This window comes from Excalfactoria chinensis, chromosome 5, assembly GCF_039878825.1.
Source record: "Excalfactoria chinensis isolate bCotChi1 chromosome 5, bCotChi1.hap2, whole genome shotgun sequence".
Classification (NCBI taxonomy): Eukaryota; Metazoa; Chordata; class Aves; order Galliformes; family Phasianidae; genus Excalfactoria; species Excalfactoria chinensis.
Window position 1 is genome coordinate 20205476 of NC_092829.1, and position 19393 is coordinate 20224868.

Below are 19393 nucleotides of genomic sequence, written 5' to 3' on the forward strand. Positions count from 1 at the left end.
AAAGACCACTTCCAGCTATAAAGATTCTACAATTCCACATCACCTCGTGTGCAAAGGCCACAGTGTGAATGAAATCAGAAGCCAGCATTTTGTTCTTTCTAAAGAGAAGGAAACCAAGAAAATAAAAAAGGAAGAGCATAGACAGCTTACCTGGTTGCGATCTCTCTTCCCCATTGATGGTAACCAAAACCTGGAAGGAGGCAGAGTTGGAAGGGCAGGTGGAAGCCATGCCAAGGACGGAATGAACATTGAGGTGAAAAAAGAGGGTTGAGGATGAGGAGAAAAGGGCAAAGGAAGAACAAATATGGAGGGAAAAAAGAGAGAGATTAAACATCACTAGGACTTATACTAAAAACAACAAATTCCAAATCCAAGTAAGAAAACTGGGGACTGACAGCTAGCGAAGGTTGGATACGCTGCATTACAGGTGGAGAGGAGCTACCTCTACCTAATCACAACCCAACAAGAACAACATTAAAAGGATGCCAAGGGATAGGCACCATATCTATTTCTATTGCTGACTCTAATTTTAAAACACAGTTTGGGGAAGGAGACATAACACACCCAAGAAAGAGAAAGCAAATTCACTACTGCCCTTATCAGCATCATTTCTGCAGTCAGAAAAGGCTGACTGCAACTAAAAGGGCATTTGAGCAGTGTCCACATACTGGGGCAGCCTAGTAACAAAAGGAGAGTCAGCGATTACAAAAAAGAAAATGGATAAACTGCCAGTAGAGGACTGTCTCCCACTCAGCAGGTAACTGCATTCTTAACTTACCACAAAAATCTTCATTCCCTTCAGTCACAGAAGGGAAGAGGATCCCAAAGTTCTTCCTCCCCTCCCAAAACCCTACACAACTGCTGTTAAGGACCTTACTCTTTCTGGCGTGGATCGCTAACATGACCTAGCCTCTCGGTGCCCACAGTGCTGATGGACGTCTCCTGAAACACAAAGACAGGTAAAAGGTTGCAGATTCACGCAGTGAGCAGTCATAGTTTACTGCTGCTAATAAAAACAAACATTGCTCTCCCAGCCCGCTCTCAGCTAAACATCATCACCTTTTAGAACCTCGGCTGGAGGCAAAAGACCATTTGGTTTTATTATTTTTGTGTTATTATTGTTGTTTGTTAATTGTTTTAGTGACCACAATTGCTTGCACAGGGGCGCACCAAGGACTGGACCATCACAAAGCATACAGCACAAGGACACAGTTAAGAATGGGGGAAATGGAACCAGTTTACAGTAGTGTCAGCTGGGCCACATGCAGGCTGAGAGACAGACTACAATACCTTACTAAAAAGAATGTTCCTCACAAAACTGAATCCAGTCTCTCCAGCCAAAGGGGAAAGGGATTCATCAAGTACAGGTGAAAGAAACAAAGAGGGAACCTGAAGTTCTCTCTCTTTGAAAACAGCAATTTAGCATGAGGATGTCTAACAGCTAAAGGAAAGGTGTATCCCAGGAAAAAGGGCTTACTCTGCAAGCACATTATTTTTTCTCTGAGAGACGCTGCCTTGTGTTATGTGCTTGATACCGGCATACACACGCAGCCTGACACAGCAACTGTTCACATCTGCATAGCAACTACCTCCAGAAAAGAAATGTGCTTTGTGGAATGTCTGAAAATGAGGATAAAAAAACATGCAGGTAAGATTCATCATAGTTTCTGCCAGGTTACATGGGCAATACACATTCGAAGTTTAGGGGGAGTAGTAACAGCAGGGGTGAAAGATGGGCTATTTGTTACAGCAGGAAAATTATTAACTTAAAGTGCCGTAATGTTTAAATTTACGGTTTATTACTGTGTAAATTACAAGCCGTACTTTTGGTAATTAGCAGCTCGCTGGCGGGGAGCTCTGAATGAAACTCATTATTTATGATTACAATTTAGAGAGAGATGGGGAGGGGGGAGCAGTGACCTCCGCTGCAAATGACAAAGATCCCTTTAAGGTGATGAAGATGAATTAAACAAGTAAATATTATCTTTCTCATTTGGATCATTAGAGGTGCTGCCAATAGACCCAGGTGGCCTGAGGAATCTACCCAAAGCCAGTCTCTTGCCAGCTGATGATTCATATTTTAAGCCCCCGTTATAACTAAGCAAGGTGAGCAGAAGGAAGAAGGGGCAAACAAGGATCTTTCAATTGTGACGACAGCTTCTGAGGAAGAAACACACTCACCTAGAAAGCAGATCCATGTGACACTCCTTAGAGTTATCAAACTCTCTAAAGCCAGCCAACTAAGAATATAAGCCAGTATATTCAAGAGCACACCTCAGTAAAACCTAACACAACCAACAACCTCCACTCTCATAAACATCTTTTATAGATGACAACTGCACTCCACAGTTCAAGATCCAGACCAGGTGTCCCCCTCTTTTAGACAGGAGCCTGCCAAGTACTGTTTGTTCCTGTAAGAACAGGATGAGCATTTTGTTACATTTTGCCCTACATATAAAAAAACTGGTCAATGACTTTGGGTAACATTGCAAATACCTACAGTTCTACCTGCTTTCACCTTAGAGTAACCTCTCTGCCCTTGTAGGTGTTACTGGTACAAAAAAAGTCTCATGCCTCATCATTTTCCCCTACATTCTGTCTAAAGCTTCTATCATTCACCGCCAGTGCTCCTTTCATATCAATTTTACCACTAACAACTCTTCCTGCCCCACCACATCTTAATCAGCTTCCAGCAATCAAAGCAGTTAACCACATTTATGAAACAAAAATGTACAGTGCCTCCTTTCTGCAGGAAAGGACACAAGTGCCAACTTAGAATAGTACCCCAGTACTAATCAGCACTGGAAATACAGACACACTATCTTGCAAAAGGGAATACCTTGCCAACAAGCCTCCTTCGACCTTTCCGAAGACAACGGGCAGCAGCTCCTGGAAGGCGGTTCAGGCGAGCGTGAAATCCTGAATAAATCAAACACATGAAAATTGAAGATTCTTCCCAGCAAAACTGGAAAAATAGTTGGTTAAATCAGGATTTCAGCCTCTGTTTCTCAATCTGCAGGAAGCAGATATGTCTTTTTATTCAGAAATCAAAATCTTTATTTAACAAAAGAAAACAAGCCACAAACAAACCAGAGGGACTCCGAAGGATAAGTACTTCGGTATCTTCTCCACTAGTGCAGCTGTTTTTAACTGGATCATCACAGAAAACAGATCAGCAATATCATTTTATGTTGCAGTACCTATGAGTGAAATTTACTTTTACCATCACACCAGAAGTTCCAAAACACCCTATTCCTCATGGAACTCACCTCTTTGAGCTGGACGTGAGGGTAAAAGAAACGTGGAATCTGAGAGCTTGTCCAGGCCTGAGTCAATCCGTTCCACTTCAGATCGGTGGTCAGTTCCCCACTTGGGAAGAAGGTTGGGGACGGTGAATCCTGGGACACATTCTCCTTCATAAAACCAATCACTCTGCTCATCATCTCCTAAATAAATAGAATGAAGTTCACCACAAGAAATGCCAGCGTGCCCTGTGACTGTCCCACAAAGTACTACAGGTAGGCATTTTTGGATGTGGAACAACAGCTGAAGTTCCATTAGCAGTTCATTCCTAGAGAACCTTATATTTGTATTCTATTTCAATCATTTGCAGTAACTATGGGATATCACTACATGCTTTAAATTATCCAACTCAGTCTACAGAATTTCCCTATAGAACAAAGCCTTCTTTATAGACCTGCCTAGGGCAGCTTTAGCACTCTGTTGTGGACGCATCTCATCAACCTTAGTTCAATGCTGTGTGATGTCTAACGCACATCTCTTTCTCTGAAGTAATTACTGGGACAGAAATAGAGGCCAATCATTTGGCACACTTTATAGGAAACCACAGGAAAGACTTCACAACAGGACAGCAGGCTTGCTGGATAAGCAAAAGGAACATACTCACTGACAAAACAGATCTCCTAACACAGCAGTTAACAGGAAAAAACTTCATCTGCCAGAATTACAATCTTTCCTGCAAAGGTAGAGCAGCAGCAACTGAAGTCATTACCAAGATCTCCACAAAGCATAGCCAACATAATCCATACAGTTGCAGTCTTAATAGTGAGCTGCCTTAGGCACCATTCACGGTAAACCTGCCTGGCCAAAAAGCCCCTTGGAGTAGTAGCACATGAGCAACATAAGAACAGATAACAAAGAAGATCTTCAGTATCCCAACTGAGAAACAGTGCTGTGTAATTGCAAAATACTTCATCTTGCCTTAAAACACTATTAACGCACCTGACTTAGGGAAACCTCATTTGCCTACCATTAAGACTCAGGTATTCCCAGTTATTCTCCCTTTCTCTCTTAACCAAGTCACATTATCTGTGACTGAATGCCATTTTATCTACAAAAAGAAAAACCTCATCCTAGTAAGACTCTTGCAATCTTATACATAACAGAAAAAGCAGCACCCATAACCAACTCCAGTCATTAACAGCTAGGACAGCCAGAACATTTCACCCCAAAGCTTTGAAATGGCTTTTTATTTCTGTGATAAGCATGCTTCATCAACTGACCTATGACAATTACGGTTACATAAACATACACACACACCTCCAACTACCTTTAAGCAAAATCCAAGTTAAGTTGCTTAGTTCTTTTTAAGTGACCGTAATACATATGCAAAGTTTTGGCTCTATGAGCACAGTGCAGTATCATACCTCCAATCACACTTTTCACGAGACAAACATGAACAATGAGGATCATATGCTGATACCTCTTCAAATTTCACCTTGAGAGATTCATTTAACAAAAACATGCAATGAAATTATAAACTAGAATCATTCTCCACTCACTGAAATGTACTGGAAGCTGGAAATGCAAATATCACTAATTTAATTAGCGACAGCAAATACATAACACGACATAACCTCAGAAGAAGAGAAAAAAAGCTCTTTTCAATTTAAGATGCTGCTATTTCAAATTTCCTGTTCTTTGGTTTGGAACTGACTAGAAACCTATTTTCAATATCATCTGTCACAGAAACAAAGTTTGTTGTGTTCTCTCCATCTCATTGACTTTTATTGTTTACTTCCTTATAACCAGAAATTGTTTAAAAGAAGGGCACAAAAGTGTTCCTTATTTAACTAGAAAACACAACATTTACATTTCTAAGAAATTATCAACCCTTTTAATCATAAGCTAAAACACCTTGGCCAGAAAGCCACTATAATATAAACAGCTTGAACAGGCAGATGTGATCATAGACCTCTTACAGGTATGTTATTGTCTGATAGGTAAGTGCTCACTAACTTCAGCCCCCCCAGCCCAGCTATATGCAAAAACAGGGGATGGGACTTTTTTTCTGTTGCTCTTGAAGAACAGAATGCTGGAAACCGTTATTTCTCAGCAAAGGGCAAAGCTGATCTCTGACATTCCTACCCTAGGCGGTGTTAGAGACACCTAAGGTCACCACAGATCAGCCCTACAGCCTAATATAATCAGAAAAAATGTATGCTCGTTTGCTAACATCATGTTGCCTCACACCCAGACACTTGGGTCAGTAACAAGTAAAGCAGTATTTCCTACGGAGTTACTGATTCTACTTCCTTTAGCACTCACATATTCCCAGGAGAGATCTCATCCAAATTATAGCTTTTGACACATGACAGAATACACACCAGCACAAGCTGCACAGACTCACAGATCTCCAGGGTCACACCCCACCTGATCCAAATACAACAGTCCCGAGTGCTCCCGTGCCTACTACAAATGCTTTCACACTTATTTCTACCTTATCTCCCATAAACTGAACACTTGTCACTGATAAATAAAATCAGTATTTGTTCCACACACAAAAGCCCTAAGAAACCATTACTACAATAGACCTTGAAGACACTAGGCTCAACTAATACACATAACAGCAAGGCTCTTCTTAGCATAGCTCTTTAGATGAGTTGACAATACTTGTAATTTTGGAGTTGTTTCTTCCTTCCCATGAGGAAAAAACTCATTCTCTAGCAGTATGTAGACAGCAATTAAAACACCTACAGAAACAGACAGTGAATTCTACTCTTTCACTATGGAGGGCTATAAAACTTCTCGTCTCTCCAGGCTTTGCCGTAACAGTAGTTTGTTGGGGTTTGTTTTTTTTATATACTAAATGTTATAGATCTGATATGACCATGAGAAAGTACACTTCCTTACAGTGAGGGTGATGGAGCGCTGGAACAGGCTGCCCAGAGAGGCTGTGGAGTCTCCTTCTCTGGAGATACTCAGGACCCATATGGATGCTCTTTCATGCAAACTACTGCAGGGGTCCTGCTTTAGCAGGGGGTTTGCCTAGATTATCTCCAAAGGTCCCTTCCAACACCTATGATTCTGAGATATACAAGAGTGCACTGCTACCAAAGCCATACCTTTATGGCCTTCAGGTCATACTGATAACTTCTAGCACCTCCCAGCCACTGGACTTTTCCCTACATTCTCTTCCCACTCTGGTTTCAAATTCAGATCTTTCTTCAGATCTGTTTTTAAAAAAGGCAATGGAAATTCCCTGTAACATGAGGAAGATTTCAGGACAGTTGTTACCTTGGCGGCCCTCATCATTGGTGAACAGCCCGGTATCACTGCTGCTGCATACACTGCTGGTTTCACTGGAACAAAAACCAACAAATAAGAAAAACGTTGTTACAATCGCAGCAAATACAAAACAAACATTTTACTAGTTTCTCTGAGCTCATGATGCTGTATGTCACAGAAACAGGGTATCACTGCATTTCATATATATATAGCTCGCTCTAGCATAGGGCACGATGGCTTTTTGTTAAATCCTGTTAAATGTTGTACCGCTTGACAAAAAGCACAGTCTTGTCTCTATTCTACTTCTAAGGTACCAAAAAGCAATTAACACAGTGGCATTTGCCTTGGGTTCTAGAGTTAATAACCTAACTATGACACTGTCTGGGATACTTGCTAGGAAATTAAGTGCAGTTAACTGTCCTTGGGTCACTTAACAGATACTGAAAAGCCTCTGAAGTTCTGTACTTCACTTCCCTTTTTCTCAAACGTGCTCCCCAGCTACATAAGCCTCTCTTCAATCTACAGCAACTTTACTTCCTTTGCAGGGAAGAGCAGCAGGTACTTTTGTAACTCTCCAGCTAAAAAGCACAGCATGACTTGCTGCTGCTGAATGCCACTCAGCACTGCACATCTTGCATTTGCCAAAGCAGTTACACAAGACTTAATTCTTGAATCAAAGAATTAAACTAGAAATTAATGTGTTCTCTGTAAAATTGGATGAATATTTGTAGCAGAAATACGCGCTCAAGTCAGCCCCAAGCATCCAACAGCTCTACTGCTGATACTAAATCAGTCCTCGGGCACTTCATAGAATGGCTTAGGTTGGAGGGGACCTCAAAGCCCACCCAGTCACAACCCTGTGCCGTGGGCAGGGCTGCCTCCCACTGATCAGGCTGCTCAGGGTCCCATCAACCTGGCCTCGAACGTCCCCCCAGGGATGAGAAGTATCCACCGTTTCTCTGAGCAGCCTATTCCAGCACTTCACCCTCTCAATAATTTCTCCTACATCAAACCTAAATCTCCCCTCTTTTTGTTTAAAGCCATTTCCCCTTGTCCTATCACTACTAGGCTGTGAAAAAGTTGGTCCCTTTTGTGCTTGCAAGCTTGCTTAGGTACTGGAAAGCTACAATGAGGTCTCCCTGGAGTGTTCTCTTCTCTGGGCGGAACAAGCCCAGCTCCTTCAACCTTCCTTCATAGGAGAGGTGCTCCAGCCCTCTGACCATCTTTGTGGCCATCCTCTGGACCCACTCCAACAGCTCCTCATTTGTCTCAAGCAGGGACCCCAGACCTGGACACAGTACTCCAGATGAGGCTTTGTGAGATCAGAGCAGCCTTACACTGCTGCCATCCCTCTTTTGATGCTGTCCAGGATTGGCCTTCTGGGCTGAATTGCACTTCAGGTAATACTTCCTCCAATTTAGCTGAGAAGTATCAGAACAAGTGGTAACTACTTACTGCCCACCCCTTTAGTACTGAGGTCTCCTATGGCATCACATAAGTCAGAACTAGAATCAAGCTCTGACTGAGGAGCATTGTTACAAAGCTCTCTGGCCTCCTACAGGGAAACTGGATCATACTGACACCAGTATCAACAGAAAACCTCTCCATTCTCAAAACAAAAGGATGAGCAATCATAAGAAGCATCACCCCAAGTAAATGCAGGAACACAATTCAACCTTTTCAGTTTCATTGTGTTATTAATTTTATTATTATTATTATGTTACTTTGTTATTTAAGCGTTATTAAAAATTTTGGAGCACATTACTGCTCTTGGAAAATAACACTCTCCAGTACTGCCAAATCAACTCATCATGCTGGATATCTACAAACTCTGTATCATCAACATTGTGCAAAGGTCACACAGAATTTAAAGGATGAATAGTCTGTATACCATTCCCACATTTCAGTATGTACATTAATATCAAATTCCAACTCAATTCATTACAGAGTCTGGCCATCCACTTACCCTCCCACTTATACAACAAAGCAATTAGGCCAAGGACTGATAACCACGAGTCATTTGTTTCATTCCTAGTTCTCCTACCAACTCACTAAATGACCCTGGGCTAATCTAAGTGTGTCTGCTTTCACTTTTGAAAGCCTGGATTAAGAGACCTTACCAGCAACAGATGCAAGGATTGAATGACTGATTCATGTGGGTTTTCGCATCATCGGAGAAAAGGTGCCAGAGAAAGGAAGAAGCATTATGTAAGATTCCAGTTCATATTAACTGCGCTTTAAGCATTCTGTCATACTGATAGCTCCTTTGCTCCTTACAGATACACATTATCGCCAAAGCCTTATTTGAATCAACTTCCATGGATCCCACTCACCCTCTTTTCCATTTCACACTTCAGGGCTGAACGCAAACTAGACTCCTCCATGGGCCTTTCTACAGGTCCAGTAAGCACTGATTAATGACCTCCACTTGCAAAGGAGGCTACTTACCTTAACCATGAAATAATGAATCCTATTGATCCGACAACCTACTGCTATAGAGTGTTATTGATCACCCAATCTTTGGTTAAAATGGTCCTCATTTAGCAATTTCGCTGTTGCAAACACCTGGAGCAAAGCATGCTTATAATTAAATAGTTTGGGGGAGTTAAAGTGAGAGGTGATGGACAGAGATCTCAGGTTTACCCCATTTATTCTTTCTCCTGAGCTATTGTTTGTGTCAGGAGGGATATTGATTTTCTATAAAAATAAGAAAACAAGAGGCACAGAGGGGCTGTAGAAGGTCAGGCTGGGCTGGAGGAGGAGGGGAAGCTGAACACTCTGTCTCTGTCATTTGCCTTCCAAGAGAGGAATTTTTTCTTTACCGAGAGACTAGGTTCCAATTCATCAGCTTAGCCAGGCTCTCGACTGCCACTGCAGGCTGTGAGGAAAATAGCTCTCTTCCAAAGGGTAAAGGCAACTGCACTACACACTTGAGAAGCACTGGCTACAATCCCAGGCCAAAACACATCAGCAGCAAACCAGTGAAGTCACACAAAGGCAATGGATAAGGGCAACAACCAATTTAAAAAAGCCAAGTTATAGCACTTGAGAGTACATCAGACAAACCACAGAGCTCTCACAACTGAGCACAACATTCAAAGTGATTTGTCAAACAACTCTTGACCATGGTTTGCTCTGGCTTCAAACTGAACCCAGACTACTCTGAGTGCTCAGCTTAGACCAGCAAGGGGAGCTTTAGCACTCAATACGTAATTTCCCTTTTCCTTATTATGGCTGCAGGGAATCTCAGAGCATTAGAGGAGAAAGAAGGACACATTACCTTAGCAGTTAACTGTCACCCTTGCAGAAGCACGCAGGTTACTATCAAAACTAAGACCACTTGCTCCTTGTTACCACAGTTGTTAATGTCAGGCTTTGAGTCATGTCATTACCTGACTTAGAAACATGACATAGAAACACACCTCTCCTCCTCACAGTGTACGCTGAAATTTGGCTATTTCAAATATTTCATTTCACGTAGACCAGGTACATGCCTACAAGCAAACTCCTCATTGAATACACATTTCCAAAGCTTTCTCAGTGGAATTATAGTGTTAGGTCCATGGTTGGAGTTGATGATCTTAAAGGCCTTTTCCAACCAGAATGCCTGTGATTCTATGAACAGAAGTGGAACCAATACAGTATCAAGTTGCTTCATTTATCACTAGATCACAGTGGACTCGTTCAAGTACTGCAAGCATTATCAGTCACTTTCCCACCCTGTGATGATAACATGTCATTTTTTCTCCTAGGTATCCAATTTTCTTCTCCCTTCCTCACGCTATGCTTGTTATACAGCTGTATGAAGCACCTCTCACGTGGTAGCAGAATAAGCAGCAAGAGCAGAGCAAGAGTGAGGTAAGCACTGCCAGTTTCACTTTGCTAGCAGCAAACTGCTATATTTAGAGCAGCAGAGACCAAGTGTGACCCTTCACTGCTGCAAGGGATCGCCTGCAGCAAAGGCTGTGTGTGTTTCTCTCTCCAACTTTGACCCTCTCAAGTGAATCACAGCACAGATCACACATGTGGTGTTGAAGAGGTCAAATATTCTGACCTCTGGATCTCTGAAGAGCATCTCAAAGACTTGGCAGCAGAAGGCAAACAGCATTTGATGCAGACACTTGCGCAATAATTAATTTGAGAGCAAGGTACAACTGAGACAAAACAAGGTGACATCCTCAGCATGGTCCTCAAGTAACAGTCTGACAAAGCTGTTTATTTGCCCTTCCAAATACTGGCACAAATAAAGGCTGGGTGAAAGCCTGCTGGTTTAAGTTGAAGTTTGACATGATGGAACAGACTCTGGCTGGTAGGAAAAAAACCTCAAGGAGCACTGCCCACCACTGCCACGTCAAGTAAGGGCATCTTTCAGTCTATTGCTAGTGACACACAACATTCAGGGCTACTCAGCACATTTCCTTTTCTGGACTGCCAGCACACACAGCACTGGAAAGATAAAAGTGTTTTTAGCTACTCATACAGAAAAGACAGTCACCCAAAAGCATCTTGAAAAGGCCCATCTTCCTCCATTCCTTAACCTAAAAAGAACCGCTTTTCAATAAAAAAATAAAAATCACTTTTTTTTGCTTGTTCTGTCCTCTTAACAGTTACCTACAGTGCCAGTTCAATAAAAATGCACTAGTGATCTCCAGGAACAAGACAGAGAGGATGTACTACAGCCTATGCTTTTCACAGCCTCTCAAGAAAGTACCTTTGAGGAGTTTGCACTTCCAGCTACTTTCCACAAAGCCCTCACTAACTGTGTGCCACCTGTCCACTGACAAACTGCAGTAATTAGACAGCCAGAACACTTAAATGAACCCGAACCCATGAACAAGTACACCAAAGCAAACAATTATACTTCTCAAATTCACTGTCTCTGATAGCGTCTGTTGTAGCAAATACTTGTGAAAAGAATATGAGACTGTAACAAACGTGGATCAACCGTTTCCTCAACACATTCACACAGCTTCCAGCAGTCAGCAGTTTCAGGACTTCCTGAGACAGAGCTTCCACCTGGGCAGTAATGATTATCAGCCCCTGGAAAATCTCCCCTCCACATCCCCCTTTCAGATACAATACAAATTCTGATCTCCAAAATGTCCCACTGAAGTCTTATGGCAGAAAAAAAAGAAAAAGATTGAATGTCTCCTGCTTCTTAAACAATGACAGCCCTTATTTCCTTTCTGTATGCCATTTGTTACAACGCTTCCATTTAACTCTCCCATTTGTTTCTCTTCTAATCTGAAAAAATCTTTTTGTAAAGGATTTTTATAACACTGAACCTTCTATGGAGAAGATAAAAATCAAACTCAAAGGAAAAACTTCTCAAGAGCGATGCACAAATTCAGACCGTGCCACTTATGCTTCTCATTTTCATCTCTTGTACAAAACTGTGCCACTAGTTCATCAGTTCTTCAAAACTGGACACAAATATAAGCCAGACTTCACTATTCATAGACTTACCCCGCAAATACTCCATTTTCCCCATCTTTTTTATCTTCTCACTACTTTCCTGCCACAGCTAGCCTGTCAGAACCTTATTCTAAATCCATAGCAGAGATGGAGAACTGCAAAGATGTTCTGACTGAGGTTCATACAGTACCTGCACAGAGGGCTTGCACTCATTATCTGATCAGCTCTCTGTTACTGCTTATGGTAAACTCTGAAAACAAGGACCTGTGAACAGATCGCATCAATCAGACAACATAAGTACCAACAGTGGCTGTATCAGCCAAACCTCAGGCCACAAGCATGTCACTACGTAGCAGAAGGACCAGAGAATTTTCAGAGAGCTGCTTGTGTAACATAAGCCAGAAACGTAACAACCCGCTAACTTTTCAGAGGAAGTGTTTGGGTCATCAGTATGGCACTGACAGGAAAAGACTGTTGGGAAATACAAAATAAACTCCTGAAGTGGCTGAGGGATTTTCCCTCCTCAAAAAAGAGAGTAGCACTGAATAAGTTTGGAAAGAACTTCCAGAAGCAAGGATTTACAAGTAGCTGCAAGCAAGGCAGCCACCTAGCTTGAGCACAGGGAAGAAACAAAGACCTCACCATTCAGACATATTTTCATCTGAGCCCTGCTTCTGTTCATCAGCTTCACACTCCATCCGCTCCTTCCTTCCCCCCTTGCTGAGGAAGGGCCTGTTCTCTCCCGATTCACAAAGGCCACGACTGGTTGACGTCCACGGGGCATTTTCCTTCCAGCGTGAAAGACGCTGCTTCTTTGCTGACTTGAACCTGCAGCCCCTCTCATAGTTCCACTCTGACACCCTGAGCTTTTGCTGGAGACTGGCAGCCACTTCTGATGTCACGCGTTTGACTTTCCGGCGGCGCCTAAGAGGTCGGCAGGGTGCATTCTCTGTAAAGGAGTCTGACTCATGCCATGAGTGTTGCTTGCTCCTCAGGGTGGCACTGAGAGCTGGATGTCGTTTGACTGCTGCCATGTCATCAGAGTCACTGAAATTGGTCGTCAGCACCTCACGGCAATCCTTCACAGCTTCATCCAGGCTCGACTCTGAGGCCTCACTGTAGCAGCAGGCATGTTCTGCCTGATGTGTGAAGTCTGAGCGTCGTTTGCGACCCCGTCTCTTGCGAAGCTGGCGTCGCTGCTGCCGTGGGCTTAGGGCCATCTCTTCCCATAGCTCATCCAGCTTGTTTTGCTCTGAAGTCTGTTCCAAGGCTGAGGCCAAGTCATGCACAAGTTCATCCATTGGCAACGCCTACTAAAAATGATGGCAAACAATTAGCACCAGACATAAATGCTGTCACAAACATAGCATTAGACTACAACACACTATAGCCAAGTTACACGCTTACTTTGAGCTGCCTGGGAGAAACAATGCAATATAACTGCTGTTTCTTGGGCTAACATTCACTCCTTCCTTTTGCAGGAGTTAAATCCCACTTCTAACCAAGGTGGCAAAGATGCAACCACTGCAGCAGTTGGGTCAAGTGCTCTGTGTCTGAAAAGGCCTTACATCTGTACCTTTTGCTTGGAAGGAATATGTTCCATTACACATCTTAAGGGTAAGGCAGCACAGAACTAGTTTGCTACCTGGTATGTCCGTGTCAATTACTATAACCCACAAAGAAGGTTTAGCGGCTGCAGCAAGCAGACTGAACTCTTCCAAAAAGCAGACAGGCAGTAAAGCTGTGAGCAGAACAGAAAGCAATAAGGCAGTCTGCAAATCAGCACCAATGCAGCAGCAAAATAAGACACACGGGCCCCCACGCTCCTTGTACGTAACGCCGAGACCCAGCCGACAGGGGCAAAACGCCCAGCCCTTCCACCTCCGAACTGCCAGTGAGCCCATCCCAACGACCTGGCCAAACTCCGACGCTGCCCGTGACCTCCGCCTCCCGCCCGCGCCGGGCCGCCCAACCTCCGGCACTTCAGGGTCTGCTACTCGGCCACCTCGCCCAGAACACCCGCAGCCCCGTCCCGGAGCAGCACCGGCTGCCGCAGGACTCCTCCTCGGTCCAGGCGCCCGGAAGGCCGCACCGTAACGCCTCACCCGCTCCCAGCTCCGAGGAGAAGCCGCCGCTCTCCCACACACCGCCGGGCAACCCCCGGCCACGCAGGGCAGCCCGGCAAAGCCCGCCGCGCTCCGAGGCCGGACCGGGAGAGGCGCCCCGAGCCCGACAGCCGAGCGCCGCCGCCCCCACCACGACTCCACCGCCGGGCCGCGGCCTCCGACCCCACTCACCAGGCAGCAGCCGCTCCGCCAGCCCCTCGCAGCAGCGCTTCCGGCCTTCCCGGGCCACTTCCTCTCCGCCCTCCCCGCCGAGGGGCGGGCCTGCAGCCGGGGGCTGGTCCGGCGTGGGAAGCTGCGCCGCCCGGCAGCGCCGCGGGTTGGGTGGGCCGTGTGCGGCCGTGCCCGAGGGCTGGTGCGGGCCGTTAGGAGCCGTTACTGACCGTTACTAAGTGCGGAGAGGTGCTCGGATAGGCGGCACTGTGCAGGATAGCCGCGTTAGCCGATTTCAGCTTTTCCCTGGAGCCTTTTCATAGAATCATAGTCCCAGAGTCGTTGGAGTTGGAAGGGACCCTTAAGAGCCATCTAGTCCAACTCCCTGCAGCGAGCAGGGGCGTCTACAGTTCGGTCACGGTGCTCGGAGCCCCATCCAGGCTGACCCTGACTGTCTCCAAGGACAGGACACCCACTGCATCTCTGGTCAACCAGTTCACTGCTTCACTACCTTTATTGTAAAAAAAACAAAATCCACCTTTTTCTTTATACCCAATTTAAATCTCCCCTGTTCTAATTCGAAACCATTTCCCCCTGTCCAATCACCACAGACCCTGCTAAACAGTCTGTCCCCTTCTTTCTATAGCCCACCTTTAGGTACTGACAGGCCGCTCCCAGCTCTCCCTGCAGCCTTCTCCTCCCCATGCTGAACAGCCCCATCTCTCTCAGCTTGTTTGTGTTCAGGAAGCGTTCTGTTCCTTGGATCAGACCCATCTTGGCTGGAGATTACCAGGAGGTACCTCAGTTGGTGCCACATCAGGCAGGAGAGTTGTCCACGAGGCCCTGGCACTACAGGACTCAGTGCTGAGGCTTAACATCACCAAAACCACAACCACGCTTCCCCCAGTGAATGTCCTGCCTGTGTTTGAGTATCTCACCCTACAGATCACTTTACAGCTCTAGAGTCAGCAGAAACCAGGCCTGGTGTACAAGGCCTCTCCTGATGCTAGGCGTGCAGGCATCCCTTGATTTAGTGGGTATATGTTATCACTTGCCATTGGTTTATGAAGTTCTTATATATGGAAATATCAGTCCCTGGCTTATCTGACCCCTGGCCTGCTCGTGAATGGAAGTAACACACGCCCTGCTGAAAGCTGGTGTTTCTTATTGATTTGTTGAAGATTTGTGCTTTGGAAGGTCCCATTGTCAGAGTCCCAGCTCATGTCTCCACAGACCATTAGCTGCTAATAGAAGTTGAATGTTCCCAGCTCTTGCCATGTGCTTCTCCTTTTGCTGCTTGATTTTTTTTCTTTTTAATTGTAAGATGCAGGCGATCAGTATGCTCGGTACCAAAACTGCATTTCATACTGAATTTGTGTGTCTAGATTTGTATATCTGGATATTGTACTGGACTTGTACATCTGGATGGAACTTAGTTTTGTTATTTTCTAAGATAAACCTCTCTGTGCAGTTCCCTTGTCCTTAAATCTGCACCTCCTTCCATCACAGCACGTGTCTATTATCTCCCCAGTTTGTAGATCAGCAGCAGCCATCAGAGAAAAGCCAAGTGTGACCCCAGTTCCATTTTCTTTGGCACTCCCTTTTGTTTCCCATCTCTCCGTTTATTTAATCCATGTGGCAGCATTCACATTCAAGGCAATATCAGTTCATTTTTCAAGTCATCTTTGACAAGGCAGTATACGAAAGGACTTGTTGAAGCCCAGATATATTACGTACACGGCACTCTCTTCATTCGCTAATTTTGTAAATTAAATCAGAGAAAGCAATCAGGTTTGTCTGACATGATTTGTTCTCTATAAATCCACGCTGCTGCTCATTGCTCACAGATCTATTATCCTCTGCAGTTTTACTTCCCCACCCACCCCCCCCCTCGCCTCTATTTATTCCTTTATGAGGCCAGGAACAGAAGTTATACTGAAAGGGTGATAACTGCCAAGAACACGTCTCCCTCCCTGCTCCCCTCTGCTACCACACTTGCTTTTCCCCATTCCCCTGGCACCCCTTCTCCCCAGTTTGTCGAGGTACTTCAGGAATAACCATTAGAGAATCCTTCTGCTTGTGGCTGATCCCCACACCTTCTGAAATGACCATCATTCAGCTTCACTCCATGCTGTTTCTCCAACTCGACCTTTGCGCTGAGCTGTAATTTTAACATTTTCATTACCTTTTAGTTGTCTGAGAAATTTATGTGGAAAAGAAATATTAAAAGAACAAAAACAGTCGTTTGGTAAATCATTTTTATCTCATTCCTAATGTCTGACTTCAGTTCAGTTACTTTCTCTGCACCAATTCATCTGTGCTTGTCCGTCCTTTTGTCTTTTTAACCCTTTCCATTGCAGCACTGCACTCTATTGACTTCAACGTTTAGTTTCCTATTTTCAGTACAGAGGTTTTCTTTTTACTCTCACATCCTAAAATCTAATCCTGTTTTACCACTGCAATCCATTTCCATGCTTCAGGACATAAAACAGCTACAACACGTCTGGGTTACAGAGGAGCTCCCCTGGTGGGAAGGTTATTCTGTAAACATCCACTTCAGAGCTTCTTACCTCTTCATTTCAGCTCTGTGCTGGCTGTAGTTCTGGGCAGGATAACAAATTAGACAAGCAGTTGTGTAAAAGAATTCCTGTGCTCAGACGTCCTGAGGAGACAGCAGCAGATGCCCACTTGAACTTCTCTCCCATTCATTTTCTGTGCTGTTCTGTTGGTCAATATTTTTGCAAATTTCAGCATTTCAAACCCAATCTGAGAGATGTCAGCAGCCTTTTTCCTGACCTGGGAGAGGTGAGGGCTGTTTTTTTGTGTGTGTTTTTCTTTGCTTTGTGGGTAACAGAGTTGCTTTTGCCTTTTGCAAGAGTCACGAGAACTAAAATGGTGCCAAAACAGGGCGCTGGTGTGTACAGGGGAAAAAACTGGGAAATGGTCAGTCGGAGTTGGTGAAATATATTGGGGAAGAAGGAGTAATCTGGTTTTGAGCTGTTTATGATATTTCTGTTCTGTCTCACAAAGTCCACTCTGAAGTGGAACAGTGACTATAAATTTTGAATCCTCGCCTGAGTTCAACTTCATCCCACATCCCCGGTGAATTATTCGATCTCTCTGTTGTTTGCAGTTTTCCTGCACGAACAATGGGGACTGGCCTATTTTTCTCAGCACTAATTTTGCTTGCGAAAAGATGTATGATGCAAAATGTTCAGCACTTGTATCCTGAGTGGATTATTAGCCTTTCCTGGGCTTTGCACATGTGGGCGTCTTTCTCCTGCCCAGAATCTGTGGTCACCAGCACTGAACTATTGCTGGTGGCTGACTTGAGATGGGACAGGAGATGCTGCTGGCGAGGGACATTCCTGAGGTGAGCAGCGAGGGAAGGTCTGTGGGATGCTCACAGCACCGCTGTTGCTCTTGCTTTGCCCCAGCCTGCACAGGGAGAGGGATGGCCTGGTAGGACAGGAAGAGTAAAGGGGTTGTTGCTATACCCCAGCAAACATTCTGCATGGTCCCATGGTGCTTCTCGGCAAAACCTTCCAGGGGTTAAAAGGAAAAGGAGAGAGACAGAAAGGGGACAAGAGACAAAGGGAGGAATAAAGTCAAAAAATGTGCCGTGAAGCTTCTTGCAGCAAAATGCGGAGAAAGTCATTTCCAACTTCTTTCATCTTGGAGATGAAGCCACTAAATAAAAGGGCAGCGCAGAACACAAGGGCTTTTAATCTGTCTCATCTCCTTCATAATAACTGCAAATTTTCCCTGGGCTCCTGGGAGTGAGCCTCTTTCCTCTGTCTTTGCCTTATCTCCCCCCTCCATATTTCACAGCCGGCGCGGCTCCCCTCACTCTGCTGCCCCCGGCCCAGTCTCCGCGAGGCCTGTGGGAGCTGCCAGCTCCCAGGGCCTCATTGTTCCCGGCTTGGGAGGAAGCTCAGAGAGGGAATTGAAGGCAAGTCAAAGGGAAACAGCATCATCGCTGCTTCATTAATGGGAACCTTTCAGCAGAAAACATATCAGAGCGAGGTCTTTTCAGAGGCAGTAATTAGCAATTTGGAGCCTTCCCCCCTCAGGAGATGCAGCTGCGATCTAACAAGTGGGAGCAGTGCTCGCCTCCTTTTACGCTTCATATTTATTGTTTTTCATTTTCTCCATCTTCCTTCCATTGTCCAGCCTCCTCCTCGCTGCCAGATAAGGGCCCTTTATTAATCGCTCCCTTTTAATTCTTCATTAATGATAATAACTTTCTCTGGCGCATGGAGAGGAGTTAATCTTTCATGGGTATTGAGAAAGGACAGGGCTGAAAGGGAGGGAGCAAAGAAGTGCACGGTGGACAAGGCTGCGCCGCCACGTCTCCCTCCCACCCCACCACCCGGAAGGAATTTCTGAAGTCTTTGGCTGTTGAGCTGCGAGTTGCCCACCGGAAAGTCTTGGCTGGTCAGTTTGGATTTGGTGGGTCATACTCTGGCTCAGAGAGCAGTCCCTCACCAGGAACAGGTACACTTGGGCCAGATGAAGGGGCTTTCTTAGTGTCTTTGTGAAAAAGCCAGTGTCTCCTTGTAACTGATGGACTGTGTCTACTTGTCTTGTAGGAGCATCCCCTCAGGCACCTTAGAAGTACAGTTTCCCAACAGCCAACACTGTCTGCATTTAATCAGAACTTGAAAGCAGAAAGGAATTGCATATGGGAGGCTCTGCACGAGACCCTCTCTGGTGCCTCCCTCCAGCAGTTGGCAGAGCCCGTGTCTGTGCCTTGGGTCACTCCCAACTGGAGGTGCAGGCCATCACTGGGGACATCTGTGTGAGGTACCTGCTGGGCTGGCTCAGCGCTGGCAGCCTGGTGACAAAAGCAGGATGAAAACAGCAGGGAAAGGAGGAGGCTGCCATTCAGGCTGTGGACATGTGCACAGATCTATAACCACTGAATAGCAGCCACAAGAACATGGCTGGGAAGGATAGAGCTGCTACGTCCAATGTACTTATACTGCCTCGTTTCCCTTCCTAAAGTTTTATACCACTGGCTCCACAGGACCTCCGCAGGTAAAGGTCACACAAGTATCTTGCCTTCTAGTGATAGACCTCATCCCTTCCAGGGTAGTTGGATATGTCACCACCCCGTTACAAATATTTTAGTATTCCCAAATACAAAGACAAGGGGATGAATGTTACTGTTG

The 19393-nt window shown here is 45.0% G+C and overlaps 1 protein-coding gene across 3 annotated transcripts in view; it reads right to left on the bottom strand.

Annotated features, from left to right (window-relative positions):
* GPATCH2L (G-patch domain containing 2 like) overlaps positions 1-14304 on the bottom strand; it is a 39871-nt gene extending 25567 nt beyond the window's left edge. The window contains exons 1-8 of one of the 3 annotated variants that reach the window (XR_011903740.1): positions 14241-14304; positions 12586-13256; positions 6538-6602; positions 3270-3446; positions 2840-2919; positions 1478-1620; positions 878-942; positions 151-190 (exon numbers count right to left, since the gene is read on the bottom strand). Coding sequence is in view for 2 of the 3 variants with exons in the window: in XM_072337977.1 (XP_072194078.1) it covers positions 151-190; positions 878-942; positions 2840-2919; positions 3270-3446; positions 6538-6602; positions 12586-13244 (1086 nt within the window). In the remaining variant the exon portion in view is untranslated. The remainder of the gene's footprint in view (positions 1-150; positions 191-877; positions 943-1477; positions 1621-2839; positions 2920-3269; positions 3447-6537; positions 6603-12585; positions 13257-14240) is intronic. The other 2 variants (XM_072337977.1, XM_072337978.1) reach the window with 2 other exon arrangements.
* Positions 14305-19393: the final 5089 nt, after the last annotated feature.